At 41.3% G+C, this 22612-nt stretch overlaps 2 protein-coding genes across 7 annotated transcripts; one reads left to right on the top strand and one right to left on the bottom strand.

Annotated features, from left to right (window-relative positions):
• Positions 1-1699: 1699 nt before the first annotated feature.
• On the top strand, positions 1700-7242 carry LOC119732564. Its single transcript, XM_038206131.1, has 4 exons — positions 1700-1845; positions 3191-4025; positions 4855-5103; positions 5888-7242. The coding sequence occupies exons 2-4, from the start codon at positions 3204-3206 to the stop codon at positions 6233-6235; spliced, it is 1419 nt and encodes a 472-aa protein (XP_038062059.1). The 5' UTR covers positions 1700-1845; positions 3191-3203; the 3' UTR covers positions 6236-7242.
• Positions 7243-8549: 1307 nt separating this feature from the next.
• On the bottom strand, positions 8550-22612 carry LOC119731610 (arylsulfatase B-like). 6 transcript variants are annotated; one of them, XM_038204806.1, is made up of 8 exons: positions 22445-22607; positions 17709-18000; positions 16581-16767; positions 15366-15562; positions 11833-12040; positions 10951-11200; positions 9586-9779; positions 8550-9385 (listed from the first exon to the last, which is right to left on the bottom strand). In XM_038204806.1, exons 2-8 carry the CDS (start codon positions 17976-17978, stop codon positions 9120-9122), a joined length of 1572 nt encoding a protein of 523 aa, XP_038060734.1. In that variant the 5' UTR covers positions 17979-18000; positions 22445-22607; the 3' UTR covers positions 8550-9119. The 6 variants fall into 6 exon arrangements, with proteins under 6 accessions (XP_038060734.1, XP_038060735.1, XP_038060737.1 ...); XM_038204807.1 differs by lacking the exon at positions 10951-11200 and adding an exon at positions 10640-10889; XM_038204809.1 differs by having other exon boundaries at positions 22379-22505.

The following is a 22612-nucleotide window of genomic DNA, read 5'->3' as shown; positions in this document are numbered from 1 at the left end:
TAATCCTAAATATATAGCACGATAACATTCTTGTAATTGCGCTACTCGGGGCGTGGCCTGAACATGGTCACATCCCAAGCTTTAAATAAATAGATAACAGAACATTATCAAAATGTGTATTTTTGAATGAGGTCGCCCCATTAGAATGAATTAAGTTCATGCGGATGAGCGAAGCGAATTAAAGGAGCATGTCTTAATAACCCCATTTGCTCTTTCGTAATTATTACTTCCAGGAAGACCGACAAAAATGCAGTAATGTGTGCACAAAATATTCAGAAATTAAACACTAAGTAAACAATTAACAAATACGACTTTTTTAAAAGAAGATGTGCCATTGGAATTACGACTAGCACACCAAACTCTCGATTTTTGAGGATCTAAGTGACACCGAAATTCTTTCTTGGATATCACAAAATGGCCAACTTTTATGGTATATGGTTGTGTGCAGTATATATCCAATTTTTAAATGTTTTAATTCCAACTAATAATTTCGTGAAACAACCGGGGCAAGGCTAGGGAGAGGACGGCGCGCCCACCCCCCTGCCCCCGGTGTAAAGACAATCTCCCCCCCCCCCCGTGTAAAAGTCGATCCCCCCCCAAAAAAAAAAAGGGGGAGGGGGAAAGAAAAAGGAAAGCGAATATAGGAGAGATTCGAAATAAAGATTTTACTGTTCATGAATTAGCAGTATAATAGCATGATAATAGGAACTGAACCCTCAGCTTGAACTTGAAGGGTGCAGACCAGTAAATCGGTCCGAAATTGCCTGCGCCGGCCAAATCACGATTTGCATGCCCTCAAAATCTTCGGTATTTGGGCATGCTGTGGGCCATGAACTTGAGGGTTTGTAAAAAATATGGGTGGAAGCCGTGCACAGGACTGGGAGCTTGCAGTTCTGTGTAATTTTGATGTAATTTGGACCCTAAGGCCAAAAAAAAAAAGTCTCCGGTTTCTGGTATGGAGCTTGTCCAAAAAGTGGTGCGGCGACGCGGCTTTTTTTTTTTTTTACTCGACTTTTTTGCTTCAAATTTGCTTCAAATGTCGGCTGATGACTGCAAATGGTGCCCGACTAAACTTAGTGCAAATATATAGGAGTCCAGAGAGGCCACATAAAGCTTATTCTCGATCATAACCCCATCTAAAAAGACGTTGAAATTGCGCAGCAGCAGAATTCCAGTCAAACCAGTGAGTTTGGCGATTTTGAGACATCATCTTTCATTGAAAAAAAACCTTTTTCATTTTGCCGACGCGCATGGCTACGGCGACGCGCGCGCATACCAGAAACCGGAGACTTTTTTTTTGGCCTAAAAGCGCTCTATTTTGCAATGGAGTGTAGGCATCGTTTTTCAAAATGGCGATGGGCTTCAGGACTATTTTCAGATTTGAAGATGGACATTTCTCCTAAAAGTCATCAGTTGACCCCCCGAAAATTGAAAAGAAAATGAAAGATGATGAAATAAGCTTTAATTTGATGTGCGTCTCGAACACCTTGGAGAGTTGTGAGTATTTTTCCCGAATTTTTGAAGTGGGAGCATTTACCATTGGGGTCTATGGAAGTTTATTTACTGGTCTGCTACCTGAAGATACGATAAACGTTTATGAACAGCGCCTCCAAGCGCTCCATGTGTCCCCAAATCAACCGGCCGGGTATTCCCCTTTCAAATTCATGCATTGTGTGTTCATGATCTGTGATTATGTGAATGTGAAATCCTTCCATGACAAAGCGTTCCTGTTGTATCGGTCGCTTCGGAAAACACATCTGTTGCAGTATCGAACGGATTTTACTTGAAAAATCCGATTTTTGGCTAGTTTTCCTGTTGGGCACAACGCATCATCAACTCCACTAAGTAATTAATTTAACTAGAGAGGAATCTCGCTCTGTCATGTCTGTATGTGTTCGTTTTTTTACATTGTTGCGGAAATCGAGGGTTTAATAGTTTTTGGACCATGTGGACGCGTCAACGATCGAAGGTTGCACTAGACATTTCAATTATGACTATGAGTATGAGGACCTTGTAGTCCAACTTTCTTAAAGAGATGCAAGTACAATTTGCAAAGTAGTGTAGTGGCATAGTGACAGAATTGTGCACTTTTTGTAAACAAAAGCCCCCCCCCCATAACAATTGTGTGTCGCCCCCCCCCCCCCCCCCCCAAATTTGGCAACTGCAAGAAACTACAGTGCGTCCTATAGTTCGTGAGTTACCATGATTAGTTGGAGCGACTAGAGCCCCATAATTCTAGGGGTGACCTATTGTCTGACATTGCTGACCATGAATCATGATATCAGTTTTGAACAGGGCGCGCGACAATGGGAAGATGGTCCCCCCCACGCCACACACACACATATACTATAGTCTTAATTGTTCCATAGTTGTGGGGACTACACACGAGTTGTCCCAATGGGGACTGAACATGCTATGGGGACAGCAGAAAGTCCTCACGACTACATAGGTCCTATTTTTCCTATTTTTTTTACTGGTGAAGGCCCGCCCACCCACCCATGCTTGTTCATGACGTAGACTTCCATTGGGTCATAGGAAAGTGTAGACCCGTGAACGTGGCGTTGTAGCCACGTTCACGGGTCTAAGGAAAGTGAAGTTTTTAAAAACAATTGAAGTATGTAATTGTCATTGACCTCAAAGATCACCCGAGGCCAAATATGAAATGCCTCGATATTTGAAGAAAGAAAAAAATCACGGCATGAAGAACCAAAATGCAAAGTTTCATGCTTTTATCACAAAGTTCACAATTCTTAGAAATATTGGGGCTGAAAAGTGAATGCCGCTCCACTAAAGTACATTAATAATATGTAAAAAGATTTCCAAGCAGTGCTGCAGTTGGCTGAAAAGGCTTTGTAGTATCTCGGATTTTAGTAATGTTGCGTGACGCGTTTCTTTCATTTTTCTGGGGATTTGCAATTGCAAACATGACACGTAACACTTTATCTATGTTTGCTTAAATCCATCACAACCCCACTTTTAATCAGAACATTGCCATAAAGATCTGAAAAGGACAGTGCCCAGAGTTGGGTTGATAGCAAATTCGACCACGTACAGTATACCCAAACAAGGACCTGGAAAAGCACGCAATAATGATGAGTTAATTGAGAATGTGTACTTGACCAGGGTGTACTTTAAAAGACTCTTGAAGATATACTATCTTTAAATTATTATGCTCCTCAAACATCAACAGGAATTTTCCATTCATGATGTCGGAGGAGTTGCGGAAGGCAGGCAATGTTCAATACAAGGCGGCACTTGAAGAGGGCTTGTCTCCTGTCATCAAGTGTTCTAGACTTCAGTCAGCAATTAATCTATATGCCAGGGCCGCATCCCAAGCCACTGGACCAAGAATGGTGAGTGAGTGGTCCTCGGCAACCAAGAATCTCGGAATGGCTACAAAGAGGATGGCCCAAGAGTACATGAAAGACAAACAGGACACAGGATTTGCGAAGACTCTCATAACATTCCGAGAGGCTCTGAAATACCTCGGCCAGGCTTTGGTCAGAGGTGCTTCTCTGCTGGGTGACGCCTGGAGGAGCAAGCTGCAAGAGGAGATCAAGGCTTCTTACTTCGAGATCTTGGAGATTATCGGTACGTTTGATGACCCAAAGAAGAAGCTTAGAGAGATGTACCAGGTACTGAATCTGTTGCCCGATGGTGAGGTGCTCTCTGCATTGGCCAGGTATCACATTGCTGATGTTCTCTTTAAAGAATCAGTCTGTCTGCTTGAAAAAGGTGAATATCAAAAAAGTCTCGGACTTCTCCACGACATCCACCAACCAGTTGAAGAGGCTCTCAGTATTCTACGGAAAGGGGAGCTTGCTGAGCAGGATCTTGAAGCAGATGAGCTTCGCGTGGACCTGGAGATCATTCAGCAGGATGCGCAGTTTCAAATCTGCACAGCGGAGTCCATGCAGGCTCGCAAGTATGGAGAGGCAATGCTTGCAAATCTGTTGGACGAGGAGAGTTTGAACATGGACATGGTCTGGAATGCGGTGGACTGGTTCAAACAAGCCACCCTCAAGGTACGAATGGAAATATCATTGAGGGATCCTTATAGAGGGAACACACCACTTTTCCTCTATTGTGCTCATACCATTTGAAGTGTTTTACGAGTTAAAAAAAAGATGGTTTGGGAAGCATTTTTTGAATTTCTTTTGTTTGAACCATGGAAGCTATATAGGCCTATACTGGGATTTTTTGTGAAAAGCCACCCTTATTTCAGTTTATGCGAGCAGGTCAGTGAATATGCAAAACAAGGCTGTGCTTTTATCTTGAGATTCTTACCACTCAGCAGGCGCCTATTGGGTCCTCGGTAGCCCGTTGTTGTTTTACAAAAACAGAACCCATATTGCCCAATCCACCACTTAGTCCACATTTCTGATCGAAGTGATGTCACAGTCTCTAAAGACCATTCCAATTGGCTGGCGTGCGGAGTCGCATACAAGTTACATTACATACGTTTAACCGTGGCTTTGCCCACGTGAATGTCTGATACTTGGACTACCCTTATTGTGGCAAGCAGGTCAAACTCAGATATATTTGGAAAGAAACACTACCAACGGAGAAACGTACAATAACCATTGTCAGTGGGTCATAGAGTAAGACTTGAAGAGTCCGAGTGTCCTAAATAAAGCACAGTTCCAACTTGACACTGGTGTATCTCTCACAACAGGTATTGTCATACACGCTGGCCAAGTTCTAGGGCAATCGGCAGGCAAAACCCTATAGCACACCGGATTGTGATTTCATTCTGGGCCAGGGACAAATGACCTCATAACCAACATAATACATTGTACATGCTTACCAGATCTGGATTTTAAATGTTTGTTATATCTGTCATTTAACACTCAGGCAGCTGAGCTAAACTTGGAGGAAGAAGCAGCGGCCTTAAGTTACCTCGGGCTAATAAATGAGAAGCTATTGTTCTCCAAGACCAAGACCAAGATTTATTTTAAACGCTGCTTGGAACTGGTTGAGGCAGCTAAGCCCAGGACCTTCATTGGTCACAAGTGGTACACGCAGTGCGTAGCGGGATTCAAGAAGATCCAGGATGAGGAAAGATGGAGAGACGAAGCCGCACAACAAGAAATAAAACAAAAGGTGAAGGGCTTAAATTTTTTAAAAGCACAGAGTGACATTTCACAACTCTTTTAAGACAAAAGAATCAACGTAACAAACCACTGCAACACATAGGCCTATCGGTTAAGTATACAGTATATGCATCCAACTTGACTGCATAAGCGGGTAGCAAAGCATGCCAGAATTATTCAGCGAAGCCCATGGTCGGCAATAATTATGTTTGTTTTGTTTAAAATAAAATTTAACATCCCCTCAACCGTACAATTTTGAAATAACAGGAAATAGACACAGGTGTGGTCATAAACCCTATTTGCAAGATGGAAGAGGGCTCAGGACCTGACTTTTGGAGTGATGAACCTTCCACAGCCACACACACCAGTGTGTATTTGCCTGCAACCGGGGACCCCCTATTGTCCCTCTTTTGTTTGTACTTTTTAGGAAGACTTCCCATATGTTTTGTACACGATCGTAAATTGTGGACCTTCAGGAATTGGGGACCCCATTGTCCTCTAATGTTCAACGTCCCCTATTGAATGCAGCAACAAACTCACACACACACCCATCTTTGTATAACACCAGCAATCATGGACCTATTGTCCCTAATCCTCATTCCTTTGTTTGTACTCAGTACTCTAACTTTTTAGCAACAGCTCTCATTGGTTTTGTACACGGTCAATCATGGACGTATTGTTTGTGCCCTAACCTTTTTGTTCTAGGTCCATGACTGCCAGTGTTAACATGTTCACAGAAAGTCTCCCGGAAAGTACAAGATTTATTAAAATCCCTCTCCTTTGATCACTGGCAGGTTCTAGATACACTAAAAGATGAGATCACAGCTCTCAAAGAGGCAAATACCAACGCAGTCAGCCTCCTAAAGTACCTTCTCGACCACCATCCATCCCAGAGTAGCTCCATTAAGTTCACCAAGACTCACCTCGACGAACTGAAGAAGACTGAGGGAAAGTACGACGACACACCGACGCTGAAAATTCGAAAGAAGCTGCTGCTGAGAGCTCTCCAAGATTACCACCCAGACAAGGTTGTCAAGTCGGAAGGTGAAACGGACGAACAGGTACAGAGGAGAAAGATATTCCTTGAAGAAATCACAAAGATGATCACCGCGCATTACGAGAAGATTAAACTCATGACTTAAAAGTAGAATGAAGAAGAGTCAGGGACAGATGGAGAAAAAAATTGAGGGATTCTAGGATCACTGTTTGTTTTGTAAATACAGTCTACATGTACTCTTGTTAATAAAAATACTGTTAATACAAATTGTGGTAATACCAAACATAGATCCTTGGGCCCAACTGTGCTTTGTGCACAGTGAATGGGACTGACAAAATTCTGATATAACAAACATTTTTGCTAAGTCCGGCTGACTTTGTATTAATGAGAGTCGACTGTACTAAAAATCTCCAATTCTGGAACAAACTTCTGAGTTTTAAAGTTTTTTCTTTGGGACACGCAGAAGTAGAAACTCTAATTTCCATGTGTTGGTCTGCATATAGTAAAGGCACATTTTTTTATCAGAAAAATGTACCTAATATGGAAGGAGAAAATGTCAAATGTAGCTCCAAGTTAAAATGGCCGTCACCATTTGTTCATACATGCAACTGTGGAGACATTCCCACTCAGCTCCACAATAGAGCAAGCATCTGTCTTTCAATCAGAAATCTTTATTCTGTTAATTTCCAGTCTTACGCACTGTGTCAACTGAAAGGTCATTGCCTTTATTTCAGAGAGCCAAGGGGTTCAGCAGATATAGCGACGCTGTAGGAAAGAAGACACAAATAAATTTGAATCCCCCAATTCATTTTAATTTTTATATCATTCCAAACATTCCGTAGTACGACCTGAACCCAGCGATCGGAAACAAACTCTGTTTCTCATATATCTCTATAAGAATTATAAGAATCCCCTTTTGGGATTAAACGGTTTTTTTGCATGCCTTCAAATAGAGGTCTCTCTAATTAAAATCTCAGAGTCGGGATTGAATAGTAAGTTTGCAAGTACAATGTAATAGAATGTCTCGATTTAAAGGGAATATACAACATTTGCAAACATCAAGAAACAAAACTACCAAATTATTATGAAATATACTGTTAGTGCATGACAGTCTAAAGCATCCTGTAAAATCATGGCACCTGGTGTGCTGTCATTTTCAAGAAAAGTGGTATTTTCGCATCGATTTTCAACGCTGGTCGGCTGACCGGCATTGGGAAAAAACTGGCTTTTTTCAAATACTGCTTAATAATTTTGTTTGCAATGGATTACACACCTATGAACAGGTACAACCCAGCTAGACTGGTTCCCTGACCTTACAATTCCTCAACATCTATAAATTGCTCCGTTTCATCATAAGTGGGGTCAGGGAACCAGACTACAGGAACATGATTGTTTTTCTTGATTTTTCCAGCATCTGTCAAACACAAAACTTCTAACAAGTTATTGTAACAATATTTGATAAAATACTAACCCCCAAATCCATCCATTTCTGAAAATTACAGCAAAAGCAAATGTTCATATTCCCTTTTAGGCCAAAAAAATAAGTCTCTGGTTTCTGGTATGGAGCTTGTCCAAAAAATGGTGCGGCGACGCATTTTTTTTTTTTTTTACCTGACTTTTTTGCTTCAAATGTCGGCTGATGACTATAAATGGTGCCCGACTAAACTTAGTGCAAATATATGGGAGTCCAGAGAGGCCACATAAAGCTTATTCTCGATCATAACCCCATCTAAAAACACGTTAAAATTGTGCAGTAGCAGGATTCCAGTCAAACCAGTGAGTTTGGCGGTTTTGAGACATCATCTTTCACTGAGAAAAAAACTTTTTTATTTTGCCGACGCGCATGGCTACGGCGACGCGCGCGCATACCAGAAACCGGAGCTTTTTTGGGGGGCCTTAGAGGTATCTCCTTTCAGGATTAAATTGAAATTTATAGGATAAATGGTAGAGAATGTTTGTGTAGCTAATACATGTAGTGGAAAGTAGTTATATTTTATATTTTTTTGTTTTGACCCAATGTTCTGGGCTTTCTGTATATATTCCCTTATATATTTTTTCCTTTTTAAATGTATTACTAGAAATCATCGCAATGAAGACATGTTCATATTTCAAAGGAACGTAATGAATATAAGATTTGAGGCTTTGCATGGTGGAGTATCGGTATTGTTTCGGTTTGCGGTAACACCATGTGGTAATAACTACTGCTTAGAAGATATTTAGTTCTGAAAAGAACTTGTCCTGCTTATTATCAACTTTCGCTAAGTACTTTTTTTTCTGATAAGAACCAAAGACAAGTTCTTTTAGAACTTAAGGCAGGACTGTTATCAGAACAAAAACTACTTGGCGAAAGTTGATAATAAGCAGGACAAGTTCTTTTCAGAACTAAACATCTTCTAAGCAGTAGTTATTACCACATGGTGTTACCGCAAACCGAAATGATACTGAACATAATGAAAGTATAAAGTATCACCAAATCATTTTATTCGAAGACAAAACGTTTTGATATTCAAAATTACTGACTAAAAACCAAATTATTGCTTTACCAACAAGTTTGATTTGCAATCCAGTAAAAACATTTACATAAAAGGACAAGTTATTACTACGAACAATGCAGATACTTTAGAATATAGATCAGAAAAAAATTGTTTTCTGAGGTTTTAGAGACGTATAAAAATTCAAAGTAGAAAAATATATATTTACTCAGTTCAGTGTATTACATTATGGAACTTACATGATTAGAAATTAAAAGCAATTCAGAAATGTAGCATTAAGTACAGGATATCTTTTCTTTGAAAGTTTGTGTTTGTATGTAGCTGGAAATTACGGCGTTTACAACTTTCCAACTGGGCGTAATTCATAAAGAAATATCTAATGAACAGAACCCTTTTTGCCTTTCAGCTTTATCATCCTTGAGGTTTAATGACACACTTCCAAGTACAGATATTATTTGAGATATACAAAATAAAAATACCTCCACCAAGTTATTAATAGGACATGCCTTATCTGTGTTACAGAGTGCCAAGTGTCCACTACTCCCAGTTGGTCCATATATCCCCATGCAGGGCTGGATTGGCTCTTGGATCTCCAGGGGGGTAAAACGGTGGCACAAGACTATTATAGTAGTACTGTAATCTTCCAACCAGCTCCTTGACTTTGTCTGGTCTGGCTTCAGATAGGTCATGATACTCATTGGGGTCCTCCTGGATATTGAACAGCCAAACATGTTTACCTTTCTGTTCAACTGGGTGGATGGGAATAATCCCCGAGTCAGGGGGTGGTATCCAACTGCTGTTTCCTGTTAAAAAAAAAAATCACGTTTCAAATAGTTGTGGTTGAAAAGATTACATCTGAAAGGAAAGGAGGCCAATTAAATGCAACAGTTTTGCAGATTAAATTCCGGATGACTTTTAAAATTATTGATTAATGGCTTAATTGGTCTTAACAAAAACACATAAAAGCCATTTTATTTTCAAAATCCCAAATTTTCCCTAGTACCTGGATCTCCTGTGAGAAGTTTCCAGTCTCCGACTCGTATTGCTGCTCTGATGGTGGTATTAAAGGAACTTGGCAGGTTGCTATGGTAACTGAAATATGGATCAGGGTAAAAATCTCCATGTTGGTCCAGCCTGGGATACGGTATAGGATCAATGTTGTGCAGAATTTCCTTGCGAGGGGAAGCCTTGCCTTGGCTGTCAACACAAAAGGAAATACAAATATGCAAATGTTAACACCTGCACTGATTCCCACAGAATATTCCTTAAGAACATTTATATAATATTGGATGGCTTTGAGGTGGATACAAGAATACAATTCACGAGCTATGACAATATTGCAATATTGTCATAGCGAGTGCAATATATTCTTGTATCCACCGAAAAAAGCCATCCAATATTATTATTATTATTTATATCAGGCTGACTCCATCCGCAAGACATATAATTCAAGACACTGTCTTCATTTCATCTTTTTTCGTCAAACTATTTGAAGCTGCCACTGTAATATTGTTGACAACAGTGCGCGTTCTGTGTGCTGCATGAGCGCTGCATGTGCGCAGCGTGTTCCGTGTTCGACAATACGTGCGCGCAATACGCTGTCGAGTGGTTGACAACTGTGACTTTCTACGCTTTTGATCATGAGGAAACCAGCGAAAATGCCTTGATGACTGCAATTAATAATAATATTATTGCAGTCATCCGGGTACTCTTTATGAAAGCATACAATACGCTGATTTACTTTTACCGCTGGAAGCCTGATATAAATAATAGTTGATCTTATATATCATAAAGTATACAAAAACTGAAATCGAGGGAGGGGTGGGAGTGGGGGAGAAGGCAGAGAGGAGTAGGGAGGTTGGACAGTTTGACAAAAGAGAGGAGAAAGAGGGACAAAAAAAACAGGACAATAAAACATTCCAAGCCGGAACACTGTAGCCCTAAAGCCTGCATATCAATTATTCCATGGCTTCCCTGTTAAGCCCCAAACTTTCAAATAATTACTTTAGTCCGATTTACTTTTACTTTTGTGTCCAGATATTTTTGACCCAAATCACCTGATGGAGCCCCATACATTGTAGCCATCCAATGAGAGACCTGATACATTCCCTCCAGCTATCCCAGCAACAAGTGTCGGGAACCAGTCGGTGACGTGAATCAGTTCACTGTTTACTGTGCCCTGAATGGTATCCTGCAACAGGGGACTGTGAATGAACCCCACCCCATGCATTCCTCCCTCCCACAGGGAGCGTTTCCATCCTCGCAGTGGCCAGTTGTTTCCGCCATGTAAGATTTGGCCACCATTGTCTACAAGCAAGGAAGACACACAGGTCAAAGTATAAGTGTACAGCATGTAATAGTCAGTCACCTGATCGTCTGCCACACGTTAAAACCATCCAGCTTTAGACCCTCCAAATGTCCACCTGCGACACCTGCCACGAGTGTAGGGAACCAGTCACTGACATGTATCATCTCTTTACTGCTGGTACCCTGCAAGCTCTTGGGTATTAGAGGGCTGTGAACGAAGCCCACACCGTGAATGCCTCCCTCCCATAGTGAGGTCTTCCATCCCCGAAGTGGCCAGTTGTTTCCCCCCTTGTGTATCTGGCCACCGTTATCTTAAATGAAAGCAAAGATAGATAGATGAACATATGCAATAAGAAAACATCCAACAACATAATTACAATGTATGTCATATCTGTCAATGCATGTCCAACTAGGCATGGACTTTCTGAATTTGGGCACATCAACAACACCCATCGCAGGACAGACACAGCCTAGTTTGGGCACAGCCCATCATTCGTTGGTCAGAGCCCATCATTAATTGGGCCAGCCCATCATTAGTTGAGCCTGCCAATTTAAAAAACGATTCTCACAAATATTGTTCATTTGCGTAATGTCATACCCACAAGATCGTACGAATAGCCTCAGATCACAGAGTAACTACCCTACATCTTTTTCTTGAAGTTCACTTTGTGAATTCATTTCCATTTACAGTAGCAGTGGAGTTTTCTTTCACTACATACCTTAGGCAAGCTTGAAGCACTGTAAACAGAACTGTGGAGATTAACACTAACCCTTTGTTAGGGCACTCAACTCAAGGGCACACCATCCAGCTTGGGTTGAACTCGACACACATGAAGACCATGACACAGAACTTGAGGCATACAAAATACAGGTAAAAAATACACACCTGTGCATCAGGATGTAAACACATCCCCCCTAATTTCAATAAGCCGATGAGAATTACCTGTGGAGAAAATCAGCACCGTGTTGTCCCACAGGCCTAGTTGTGTTGCAGTCTGGGTTATGTTGCCGATAGCTTCATCCATGCAAGCCACCATTCCTGAATATATCCGACGGTGTTTGTCGGCAATGTGCTTGTAAGGCTCAATGTACTTCTCAGGCACTTGCAGGGGACTGTGGACAGCTTGGAATGGCAGATACAGGAAGAACGGCTGTAAGGACAGAAGAAAAAGCAACCAGTTGGCAAAAGTGGAATTTACACAAAGAATCATCTCTTACTTTGATATGGAGCCTTATAAATATGTTTAGAAAAGCTTAAATGTATTGACCAGAGGACAAAACTGCACATTGATTTGTCCCAGAAAATAATGCTTATTATATCATGAGTCAAATTCTGTATTTCCAATTCAATTAAACCCTAACCGCCCTGAATCCTTCAAAATCCTCATTGCCAAAGTGGAGGAATTTGGAGGATTGAGGTTACATGGCAAACATGTGTTACTGATTTTGTAGGATGCACTTTGTCAAGGTCTGGGGCCGGACCTTGTGTTGTTTTTGCTCAACCATGCATAAACATACATGTTGGCCTGGATTATGCTTAAAATCCTCCGTACTGCTCCAGGATGTCACTGGCTAAGCCTCAACATTTTGCAGGATTCAGGCAGTGGTGACCCCTCCACGGACCATATTCAAGAAAAAAAGGAGGAATTTGCAGAATTGAAGCTATATGCTATTTTTTTCATGGCGCCAATTGGAGGATTTTTCAGGATTGAGGCTACATCCTAGCAAAAAGGCCTAGAGAGTTAGGGTAAGCAAAGTAAACAAAACTGACATGTTTCATTGTGCTACAGGTATTTTTTTTGTCTATGAGCATAGCTGCCAACTTTTCAAAATCCCAATTAGTAATCAACCCGCGCGGTCATTTTCAACTGCTCGTTTTATCAAAAGCTTTACCAACATCGAGTACAGATACATGGTTTACATGTACACATACATGTGCGTACCCTTCTTGTTGTGAATAATAATGTACTGTAGGCCAAAAGATAATTAAAAAAAAATAATTAAAAAATTAAAAAAAAATTATTATTATTTTTTTTTTTAATTAATTTTGTTTCAATGTCTGTATTTGTTTGTTGAAGTCAAATAAATAATAACAATAATAACGTGCGCATATTTTTTTTTTGAGATGCATGCTATCGATGTGGAGTTTCGAGTTCGTATCAATGTTTTTACACACGTTGATTTAGGGCCACCGTATGCAATAGAAATATCCCGTCAACATACCTTGCAAACGCATGCTGATTTATCTTTTCTGGACGTTGTGACAAACTCAAACTCTATTACCAATTATTCCAACCATAATCTTATTAAATTCCATGATTAAAATCTCGCACTGATAGACTCATCCCAGCAAAAAGCGACCAAATGTGCTCACGATCGTCACTGAAAAGTACTCACAATTCACATACAGTACACACAACCACACATCCACGAGATGCAGCACACAAATGACACACCATTGAAAAATAGTTTTAGTCTGGTCCTCAAGTACTCCACTGCGCACACTGCATTGATGTCTATCAGGTGCTTGACTGCATTCTTATTAGACTTGTCACCAGTCCATCCATTATCGCGACATTTCGCCAGAAGTTTTCGGTCAAAAACGATACTTTTATACAAGTATTTTTTTTTCGTTAGGTAGAAAATGGGAAATTCGTAATGTTTTAGTGGCATATCGTATTTTCGTAATTTAACAAACAATTCGTAATAATTACGAAAAATTCGTAACAGTTGGCAGCTATGTATGAGTATTACAGAACTAATTTTGTGCCATATTTCATCCTCTGAAACCATAATATTCAGGAAAGTTGGTCCAGGCAAAGTGGCCACCACAAAGACACTATAGAAACCATATTTGTTTGACCAGACTGCACCACTAAACACTTCAGAGACTCTGGTAATCTTGTTTTTCCTACTCCAATAAATAAAGGCTCTATTGCAGCTAATAGTTAAATGATCAGACACAATTTGAATGACAAAACCATGTTCACTGAAAAGCAGGGAAAGCATGATAGGTGTTTGAGCCCCCAGCCAAAAATCTGTGTTTTTTATTCATACAGCTGCATGACTATTGGAAGAAAAGTTGTGGTCACTGTACAGCCATCAGTGCACCAATGACTGTCTGCCAACAGAGTGTTTCATGGTCTCATAAATGGCGGAAGCAGTTTTCAGCTGTTGCTTTGAACAATGGCTAGCAATCATAAGCATTAAAGTCCTCAGTTAATACGCAATTGAGATGTTTATTGCTGCATCTGTAATTAAGGCAATTCTACTCTAAAGTTGTGTCTTTCTGCGGTATAAGTCATAATTAATTGGATAATAGCTCTGTGAGCAGTAAATCACAATGCTCATCTGCAAAAAAAACTGGGCCCAGAGTTCCAGAGCAAATTTTTACTAGTCCTTACAAAAAAAAAGACCTGTAACCTGTGGATTTGATCTCTAGGTATAGGTCGAGTAGAAAATAAAAAGAACGGCAATCCGAAGGTCACAGATTCCAACCCTGCTTCAGTCAATTGCTTTGTTCAATGTTAAAATTATAAAGCACATAGAAAAACTTGCCTTTGTGGTTTGTTTGAAAATTTGTATTAAAACTCTGTATCCTCTCAGAGTGATCCCCGTTTGCCATTTCACGGGTTTACAGCATTGCTAATGTTCTGACTTGCACCCCTTGAACAAAGACACCGACAAAATGAGGAACTGCACTTCAAACTTCACTCCAGTCCATTTCTTTGTAAAACTTTGTGAAATTATTATAATGCACTTTAATAGTCAGTTTCCCTTTATGGTTTATTAAGGGAATAAATGTGTGCTCCGGAGGTTTTTATCACTCGTTTAATACCGCTTAGAGTCTGGGTGCTGATAATTACCCGAGCCGGAGGCGAGGGTAATTATCAGCACCCAGACTCTAAGCGGTATTAAACAGAGTGATAAATACCGACCGAGCACATATTTATTCCCATTCATAAATACCTTATCCGTAAAAAATATCAAATAATTCGTTCAAAAAATCCCGATTTTGTTCAACAAGTTCACTTCATGCTTTTTGAAACATCCCTCTAGCAAAATAATGGAGTGTTCAGCTGGCGAGTAAGATGTAAACAACCCTTTTATGGAGATTGACGCGCGCGTAACATGTTCTGCGCGATGTCACGCAGAACGCACCTTGGGCGTTGCGTTTTGAGTAGAACTATAAAATTCTGACTCGCTTGTAGTGTTGCGCATGCCTACGTGAGGATTGTGAACGTTCAACCAATGAAACGGTAAGAGGCACTGGATTTTTAGGAGTCCACATTTTATTGTGACACTGGAAAAGTGTTTAAGACCAGCTAGCCATGTCTTTATCATCCGTTTAATACCGGCCACGTGACGGGCTCTCGACCAATAGGAATAGCTAAACTGTCTGAGGTATTTATGAATTGAAATTGAAAGAAACAGATTACTTCAGCCACACTCAATGTTTGGCCTCGGGGTAATTACCTCTTTGGGGTTGTGATTTTCCAGAATCTGTTGGGCTCGCTGAGCAAACACATGGGTTGAATAACTGCCGGTATAGTTATGCATGGGTAACTCTTGGTCCCGGAAATCAAGACCAGATTTGAAGCCGGAGCAGTTAAAACCTGGCATGCCGCATCCTCTTGAATGGGTAAAGTAGTCCTCAGACCCAGTATAGTAGCCTAGTGCATGTACATGTAAAGTGCAGTTACAGCCATTATCACGAATGAATTTGTATGAGACAACATGCCAATTTCAGTCAGCTGTAATTTGTAATTAATTGTAATCTAGCTGTACAAGTCACCACAAGTTTTCGTAAATCATTCTAAGTCAATCTTGTCTCAAGTCACTATTCAAATAATATTTGACAACTTCTGTTGTAAGTACTGACCACGTTGCTCGTTACCAGTTTGGTAACATGGCTAGCAATTGAATTGTGACTCAATTGCAATGGACAAATTACAACTCTATCTTTGACTCAGGTTAATCATAGTATGGGAGAAATCAGAGAATTCAAAATCCGATTCTTCTATTTTTTGTGTAATGTGTTTTCATCCGCCATCGATCCAACATGTCTAACGACTTGACTAGTATGAATTTGGACCGTTATTTCTTTATGCGCCCAGCGAAATGCATGCATTACATTTCTATAGAGAGGGCCAATGATTACCCGACTGTATCGATGGGGAAGCATCCATTATAAGAGTGGGGATACAGTTCGCAGCATGCTTGATCAATGTACGCTTCTTCTGTTTTTCTCTCTTTAGAAAAATTTCCGTGAAAAAAATTACACTCAGTGGTAAAACAGCAAATGTAATGTCCAAATCTTGGTGTTTTTTAAAAGAATATAATGATGTATGGAATCCAAACGAACCAGGAATTAGCTTTCAACCCCAAGAGCAATCGATTCGCTCCAGACTCTGTTGCAAGGTGAGGCTTTCAACATGCAAGTCCACGTGCGTCAGTGAAATATGACACCCGTGGGAACATCGCGCGCACTGCACCGTGCTGAGACAAGTATTTGTCAGGTGTAATTTTACATATCTTATCCTCCTGATTCTTAGCCAATCACAATGCTCCGTCCAATTTTGGTAGTAATCTCCATGCCTTGTGCACAACAGATCTAATTTGAATCGACGCACCACGCACATGGGGCCGAGGATGCAGGAATCATTTCCACATGACATTCCACTGACTCACCAAAGAAGGTATCAAAGCCACGCCTGGTGGGCCAGCAGTCTTTCTTGTAGAAGCCAAGATGCCATTTGCCGACTGCGTGCGTGGCGTAGCCGAGCTCCTTGAGTTTATCAGCGACAGTAACATCTTCCAGAGGCAGGCAGTTTGGCTGGACATCCCAGATGATCCAATGCTCTAGGCCAGTGTGGATCTCAAGAAACAAAAAATAAATATGAGCAGCTCTGTGAACATTAAATTAATCAAATGCTGCAAATGGGGTCGTGCAATGGAACCGGGTACCCGAGCACCCGACCACTGATGTCAGCAACTGGTTCCTGATTACAGGGTCTGGTACCCGTAACCAACTTCACAATTACAATGTAAAAGAACAATTTTGAATGCCATTTGTGGGGAATTTTTCTAAATGAGAACCAGCGTGTTATTCAACACAGACTTCACATTGACGTGCATTTTAAGGCACGACAGATGATGTTCATGAAAATTGCAGGTTACATCGCAAAGCTACATGTATAAAGCCCTTCAGACAACTTCCAGGATTTGAATTTTGGGAATGGGTATCTTTTACAGGTACCCAGGTACCCGTGTTTTATTTCAATAGGGTATAGGCCTACCTGGTTCTGGTTCTACCTGTAAATTGCACACCACTATTTGCACAAAATTTTTCATGATATTCTCAACTGGTTTCCAAAATTATGAATCAGATTTTTTAAATAATCATTTTTGTTCCAATATTCTTAACTTTATTTTGGGTTTGCCCCATCCTTTCTTTGTACTTGTAAAATTGTGCAAGCTAGAATTGAGCTAGTTTCATTACTGATCCTTTCAAAATTGGAACCGTATGGCATGGGAACAAGCAGTATTCTGATCTTAGGCCATTCTATCTCAAGTCTAGTCATTATTTATGTACATGTATCAAGTGAACAGTGTTATTGTTCATCCTCATGTAACTTAAAACCCGACTTTTGTTTTTAGACTTGTGATTGGCTTGTAATGTGATACACAATGAACTGGACTACACGAACAATGTTTTGAAGTTTGCCAAGCAATTTTGTTAAGCACACAGTATTTTGACTTAACATTGTTCGCAGCATCATGCAATTGGGCCATCTTTAATACTGCTACCAACTTTACCTGGTATCGACCGCTCATGAGTTGACTTCTCGTCGGGGTGCAAATCGGCTGGACATAGTAATTCTCCAGCTTCACGCCCTCAGCAGCGAGTTTGTCCAGCCACGGAGTCTTAATTGCAGAACCATGGTAACCGACGTCATGGAAACCGTAGTCGTCAGCCAGGATAAAGATTATATTCGGTGGCTTCGTTGCATTTTGATGACAGTGGCTCACAGTTGAGAGAGCAAGGACAAATGTCAGAAGACAAGATGATCTATGTGACTCCATCATAAATAGTTGCTACACATTACATCTGAAAAAGAACAATTAATCAATGGTCTTAATTAAATTGATACTATTGTAAATTTGTAATATGTTGTGTTAATCCTCTTCATACATACATACATACATACAGCCACTTGGCTTGGTCATGCAGTACAACAAGGTGGTCTTGCAGCGGCAACTGCTCAATGGAACCCCACTTGGATACCGCCAACTCAAACTCTGTTGGATCGACGGCCTCACAAAATGGAGTGGCCTTAGCTTGGCAGAACTAGCTGTGGCAGCACTGCACCCACGCTAAATTACCCCTGCACCAGCCACACAACTCAGAAGAAGTGGATAGTTGTTGCGTCAACGCGCAGTACATGTAGACACTTTTTGGGTAATTTTTGAACAGTTTCTTGGGGTAGAAGCAGGAACCGAGCCCTTATTCACTATTGCCCAAATAACCCCAAAAATGGAAAAACTGTTGCAACCAGACGCCACTTTTTTCTTCATATATCATCTTAGCCCCATAAATGTGGCCAATTTACTGGACTACCTCCATAAATTAAGGCCACACTTCCACCATGTACAAAAACATGTCGAACTTTGTCAAATTTTGATTTTCACATTTAGGCTTAGTTTGTAGTTTATTTTTGCTTTAAAGAAGCATACTCAACCTCTTTATTATAGGCTAATCAGAAAGTGCTGCCTTTTTCAGATGTCTATTTTTCGTGAAATTTCCAGATTCGTTTGCACACTTTTTCGTATCAAAATTTCAACATGAAATTTCACCAAAATTAGACATCTGAAAAAGGCTGATTAGCCTATAAAGACGGTGAGTATGCTTCTAAAGCAAAAATATACTACAAACTAAGCCTAAATTTTACTTTGTGAAAATCAAAATCTGACAAAGTTCGACATGTTTTTGCACATGGTGGAAGTGTGGCCTTTATTTATGGAGGTAGTCCAGTAAATTGGCCACATTTATGGGGCTAATATCATCTCAATGTAGTCCAAGTAACTAGGCTCTATGAATCGCCTTTTTTGGACATGGTCCGGCAATAGTCGGGCATGTCCAAATGTTAAAAAGACGATTCGTAGAGTCCTAGTTACTGGGCAATGCTGGGACTAATCTCAATGAAGGTCATGATGATAAGACATGAATCTGGCACTGAGAAGTATTTCCAATTATTGTTAGGAACTACTCTTAAAACATTCTTGACTCTCCATAGACTTTGTACACAACCGCGGAAGTGGCGTCAGGTTGCAACATTTTTTTTACGGAAGTGCGCAAGTTAGCGTTGATGTATCCAGCAGGATATTTTGCTGACTTAACCTAGCTCTACTGAGTGGAGCGTTGAATTACGGGTACCCCTCCATACCAACGCTCCACCGATTCGCCATACTTTGGTAGCACCATCACAGTAGCATAGTCACAAACCCACGCGAGGACAAAAAGACCCCAAAAAACCGGTAAAGAGATTACAAACGAGAGAGACAGTTATCCTGGATTGATCTATACATTCTTGACATTCCATGAGACCGCTGTCAACTACTCGTTTTTGCCGGCTGCGCTGGCGTTGGCGCGTGACGTCACGCGGAAGCGTAACACCCGATGACTGTTTCATGCACTATTGGTTGCGGTTCCAGTACCAAAGCTGTGATGCGAGTGGTAAACCTTATACTAGTGCATGAAACAGTCATCGGGTGTTACGCTTCCGCGTGACGTCACGCGCCAACGCCAGCGCAGCCGGCAAAAACGAGTAGTTGACAGCGATCGCTCTCTGTGCCTGTTAATCGACCGCCATTCATTGTACACAATTTTTTTTTGTGCACAAACCAATAGCAGTCCTGGCCATGCCTGAAAGGTTGTCAGGTTAGCGGTTATTCCTCCTGTTTTCACTGCAATTGTAGGCTGAATCTTCATCGTGGATCGTTTTTTACTTCAAGGACCTGTGTAATGGTTATTCCAGGCAAGTTTGGGGTGAGTTGCAGTTGCAATTAGTGTGTAACGGGGACAAAATTGAACATTTTCCAAATTTTGTTGCAAATACTACAAGTTACGAGAAAAATTCGCTCCAGCCCTTATAGACAACCCAATGATAAAACTCAGGGCTGGGTAACTCCAGCTAAGTGGCAAGCAAGCGAAGTGGTAATTCGGCGAAGTGCGGGCAAATACTAGAGTTGTACCTAGTCCGAGTAACTTGGACCCAACTTATCGCCTTTTTAACATTCGGACATGGTCCGGCGTTAGTGGGGTCCAAGCTAATCGTTATATGCCGAGCAACACAATTCTGTCATTGACCTAGCTGGAGTTACCCAGCCCTGAGTTTTATCATTGGGTTGTCTATTAGGGCTGGAGCGAATTTTTCTCGTAACTTGTAGTAAAGGCAAATTTTTTTGGAAAATGTTCAATTTTGTCCCCGTTACACATTAATATAAGGTTTACCACTCGCATCACAGCTTTGGTACTGGAACCGCAACCAATAGTGCATGAAACAGTCATCGGGTGTTACGCTTCCGCGTGACGTCATGCGCCAACAGCCAGCGCAGCCGGCAAAAACGAGTAGTTGACAGCGATCGCTCTCTGTGCCTGTTAATCGACCGCCATTCATTGTACAAAATTTTTTTTGTGCACAAACCAATTGCGGTCCTGGCCAATCCAGCAAGCTTAGGTTGTTAAGTTAGCGGTTATTCCTCCTGTTTTCACTGCAATTGTAGGCTGAATCTTCATCGTGGATCGTTTTTTACTTCAAGGACCTGTGTAATGGTTATTCCAGGCAAGTTTGGGGTGAGTTGCAGTTGCAATTAGTGTGTAACGGGGACAAAATTGAACATTTTCCAAAAATTTTTGCCTATACTACAAGTTACGAGAAAAATTCGCTCCAGCCCTAATAGACAACCCAATGTCAACTCAGGGCTGGGTTACTCCTAGAACTATGAGGCTCCACGTAGTTTTTTTTCGGCAAAAATGATGAAAAATATGCCCTTTCCGCACTGAGCCAACCTAACACTTGAAACGAGCACGCGTGCAGAATGATCGCAGTCATTTTCGGTTCGATCGCTCGGAGCGCGCCGCGGGGGGTATGGTGTAGAGCAGAACGATAGTATGCACATGCGTACAAGTGCAAGTACGTACCCCCCGCGGCGCGCTCCGAGCGATCGAACCCGAAAATGACTGCGATCATTCTGCGCGCGTGCTCGTTTCAAGTGTTAGGTTGGCTCAGTGCGGAAAGGGCATATTTTTCATCATTTTTGCCGAAAAACAGACAGAATTCACCGATGTTTGTTGGGTGCACATAACGTGAGTATGTCATGAGGTATTGTATGGAGTTTAGGGGCAAACTGTGCAGCGGTTCTGTGGAAAACGGCCTGCTTGGGATGGACGTTTTTGTACTTAATTAGTGTTTTGTGCTGACAACAATTTTGCGGGCTTCTGAACCTATGAGGCTCCACTACGTGGAGCCTCATAGTTCTAGGAGTAGGGCTGGGTAACTCCAGCTATCATTGACCCAAAAACCCAACATTGCCCAACAAAAACATTAGATTTCACCCTCAAAACGGCCTCCAAATTACTAGATACGCCACCTGAGGTACGAGTAGACATCGATAATTAAGATGGTTGTACTGAAGTTTACTTACGATCCGGATGAAAAGTGAAATTTCCCGTTCAATTCCGAGAGCTCCCCTCGCGATCGTGAATACGTTAAATTTCCGATGCGGTTTGAATTGCGATGTGGTCTTCATACCCAGCGTTCATTCGATGGTCCCCGTATCCCGAGTGCGATTCCGTTACCGAGCGCTCGCGATGCATCGATTATGATAATAATAGACTGGAGCACGTTTGTAAACATAAGTGCATTTCGAACAATAATAGAGCGTCGGGAACTAGCTTGAACTGGTTTCCGTCCGTAAAATCTGCCCTAGTTTCCGACTCCCTATTATCGTTCGAAATGCACCTGTGTTTACAAACGTGATCCAGTCTACTCATTATCATAATCGATGCATCGCGCACGCTCGGTAACGGAATCGCACTCGGAATACGGGGACCATCAAGTGAACGCTGGGCATGAAGACCACATCGCAATTCAAACACGCAACGGAAATGTAACGCGTTCACGATCGCGAGGGAAGCTCTCGGAATTGAACGGGAAATTCAAATTTCACTTTTCATCCGGATCGTAAGTTAACTTCAGTACAACCATCTTAATTATCGATGTCTACTCGTACCTCAGGTGGCGTATCTAGTAATTTGGAGGCCGTTTTGAGGGTGAAATCTAATGTGTTTGTTGAGCAATGTTGGGTTTTTAGGTCAATGACAGAATTGTGTTGCTCGGCATATACATGTATGATGTAATGATTAGACCACTTCTTATTCCTCCATGATTAGACCAAGTTACTCGGACTAAGTTGTACATACCTACCCTAGAACTATGGCTGCTCCGCGTAGCCATAGTTCATGGGGGTAGGAGTTATAATACCCTTCTCACCATAACTTCATATTTTGCAACACTCCAAGACCCTCCCATTTGGAGCGATATGTGCTACGACGACACACAGCAACCAAGTTCGAAGTTCCAAATGTTCCAAACACAGCACAGTACAAAACCAATGGGCGCCGGGCCGGCCACTGGCGCGCCGGCCGGGCACTGACTTGT

This window comes from Patiria miniata, unplaced genomic scaffold (assembly GCF_015706575.1).
Source record: "Patiria miniata isolate m_02_andy unplaced genomic scaffold, ASM1570657v1 HiC_scaffold_24, whole genome shotgun sequence".
Classification (NCBI taxonomy): Eukaryota; Metazoa; Echinodermata; class Asteroidea; order Valvatida; family Asterinidae; genus Patiria; species Patiria miniata.
Note: the sequence above shows the minus strand (reverse complement) of the source record. Positions and strands in the feature narration are given on the sequence as shown.

Bases quoted from the DNA above. Each gene is read 5' to 3' on its own strand.
- LOC119732564 (XM_038206131.1), top strand. From the start codon at position 3,204: ATGATGTCGGAGGAGTTGCGGAAGGCAGGCAATGTTCAATACAAGGCG. The intron at 4,026-4,854 runs GTACGAATGGAA...TTTAACACTCAG, and splicing joins TCAAACAAGCCACCCTCAAG to GCAGCTGAGCTAAACTTGGA. The intron at 5,104-5,887 runs GTGAAGGGCTTA...GATCACTGGCAG, and splicing joins AACAAGAAATAAAACAAAAG to GTTCTAGATACACTAAAAGA.
- LOC119731610 (XM_038204806.1), bottom strand. From the start codon at position 17,978: ATGATGGAGTCACATAGATCATCTTGTCTTCTGACATTTGTCCTTGCT. The intron at 15,563-16,580 runs GTGAGTCAGTGG...TACATGCACTAG, and splicing joins TGGCTTTGATACCTTCTTTG to GCTACTATACTGGGTCTGAG. The intron at 9,780-10,950 runs GTGACTGACTAT...TTGTGTTGACAG, and splicing joins AACGTGTGGCAGACGATCAG to CCAAGGCAAGGCTTCCCCTC.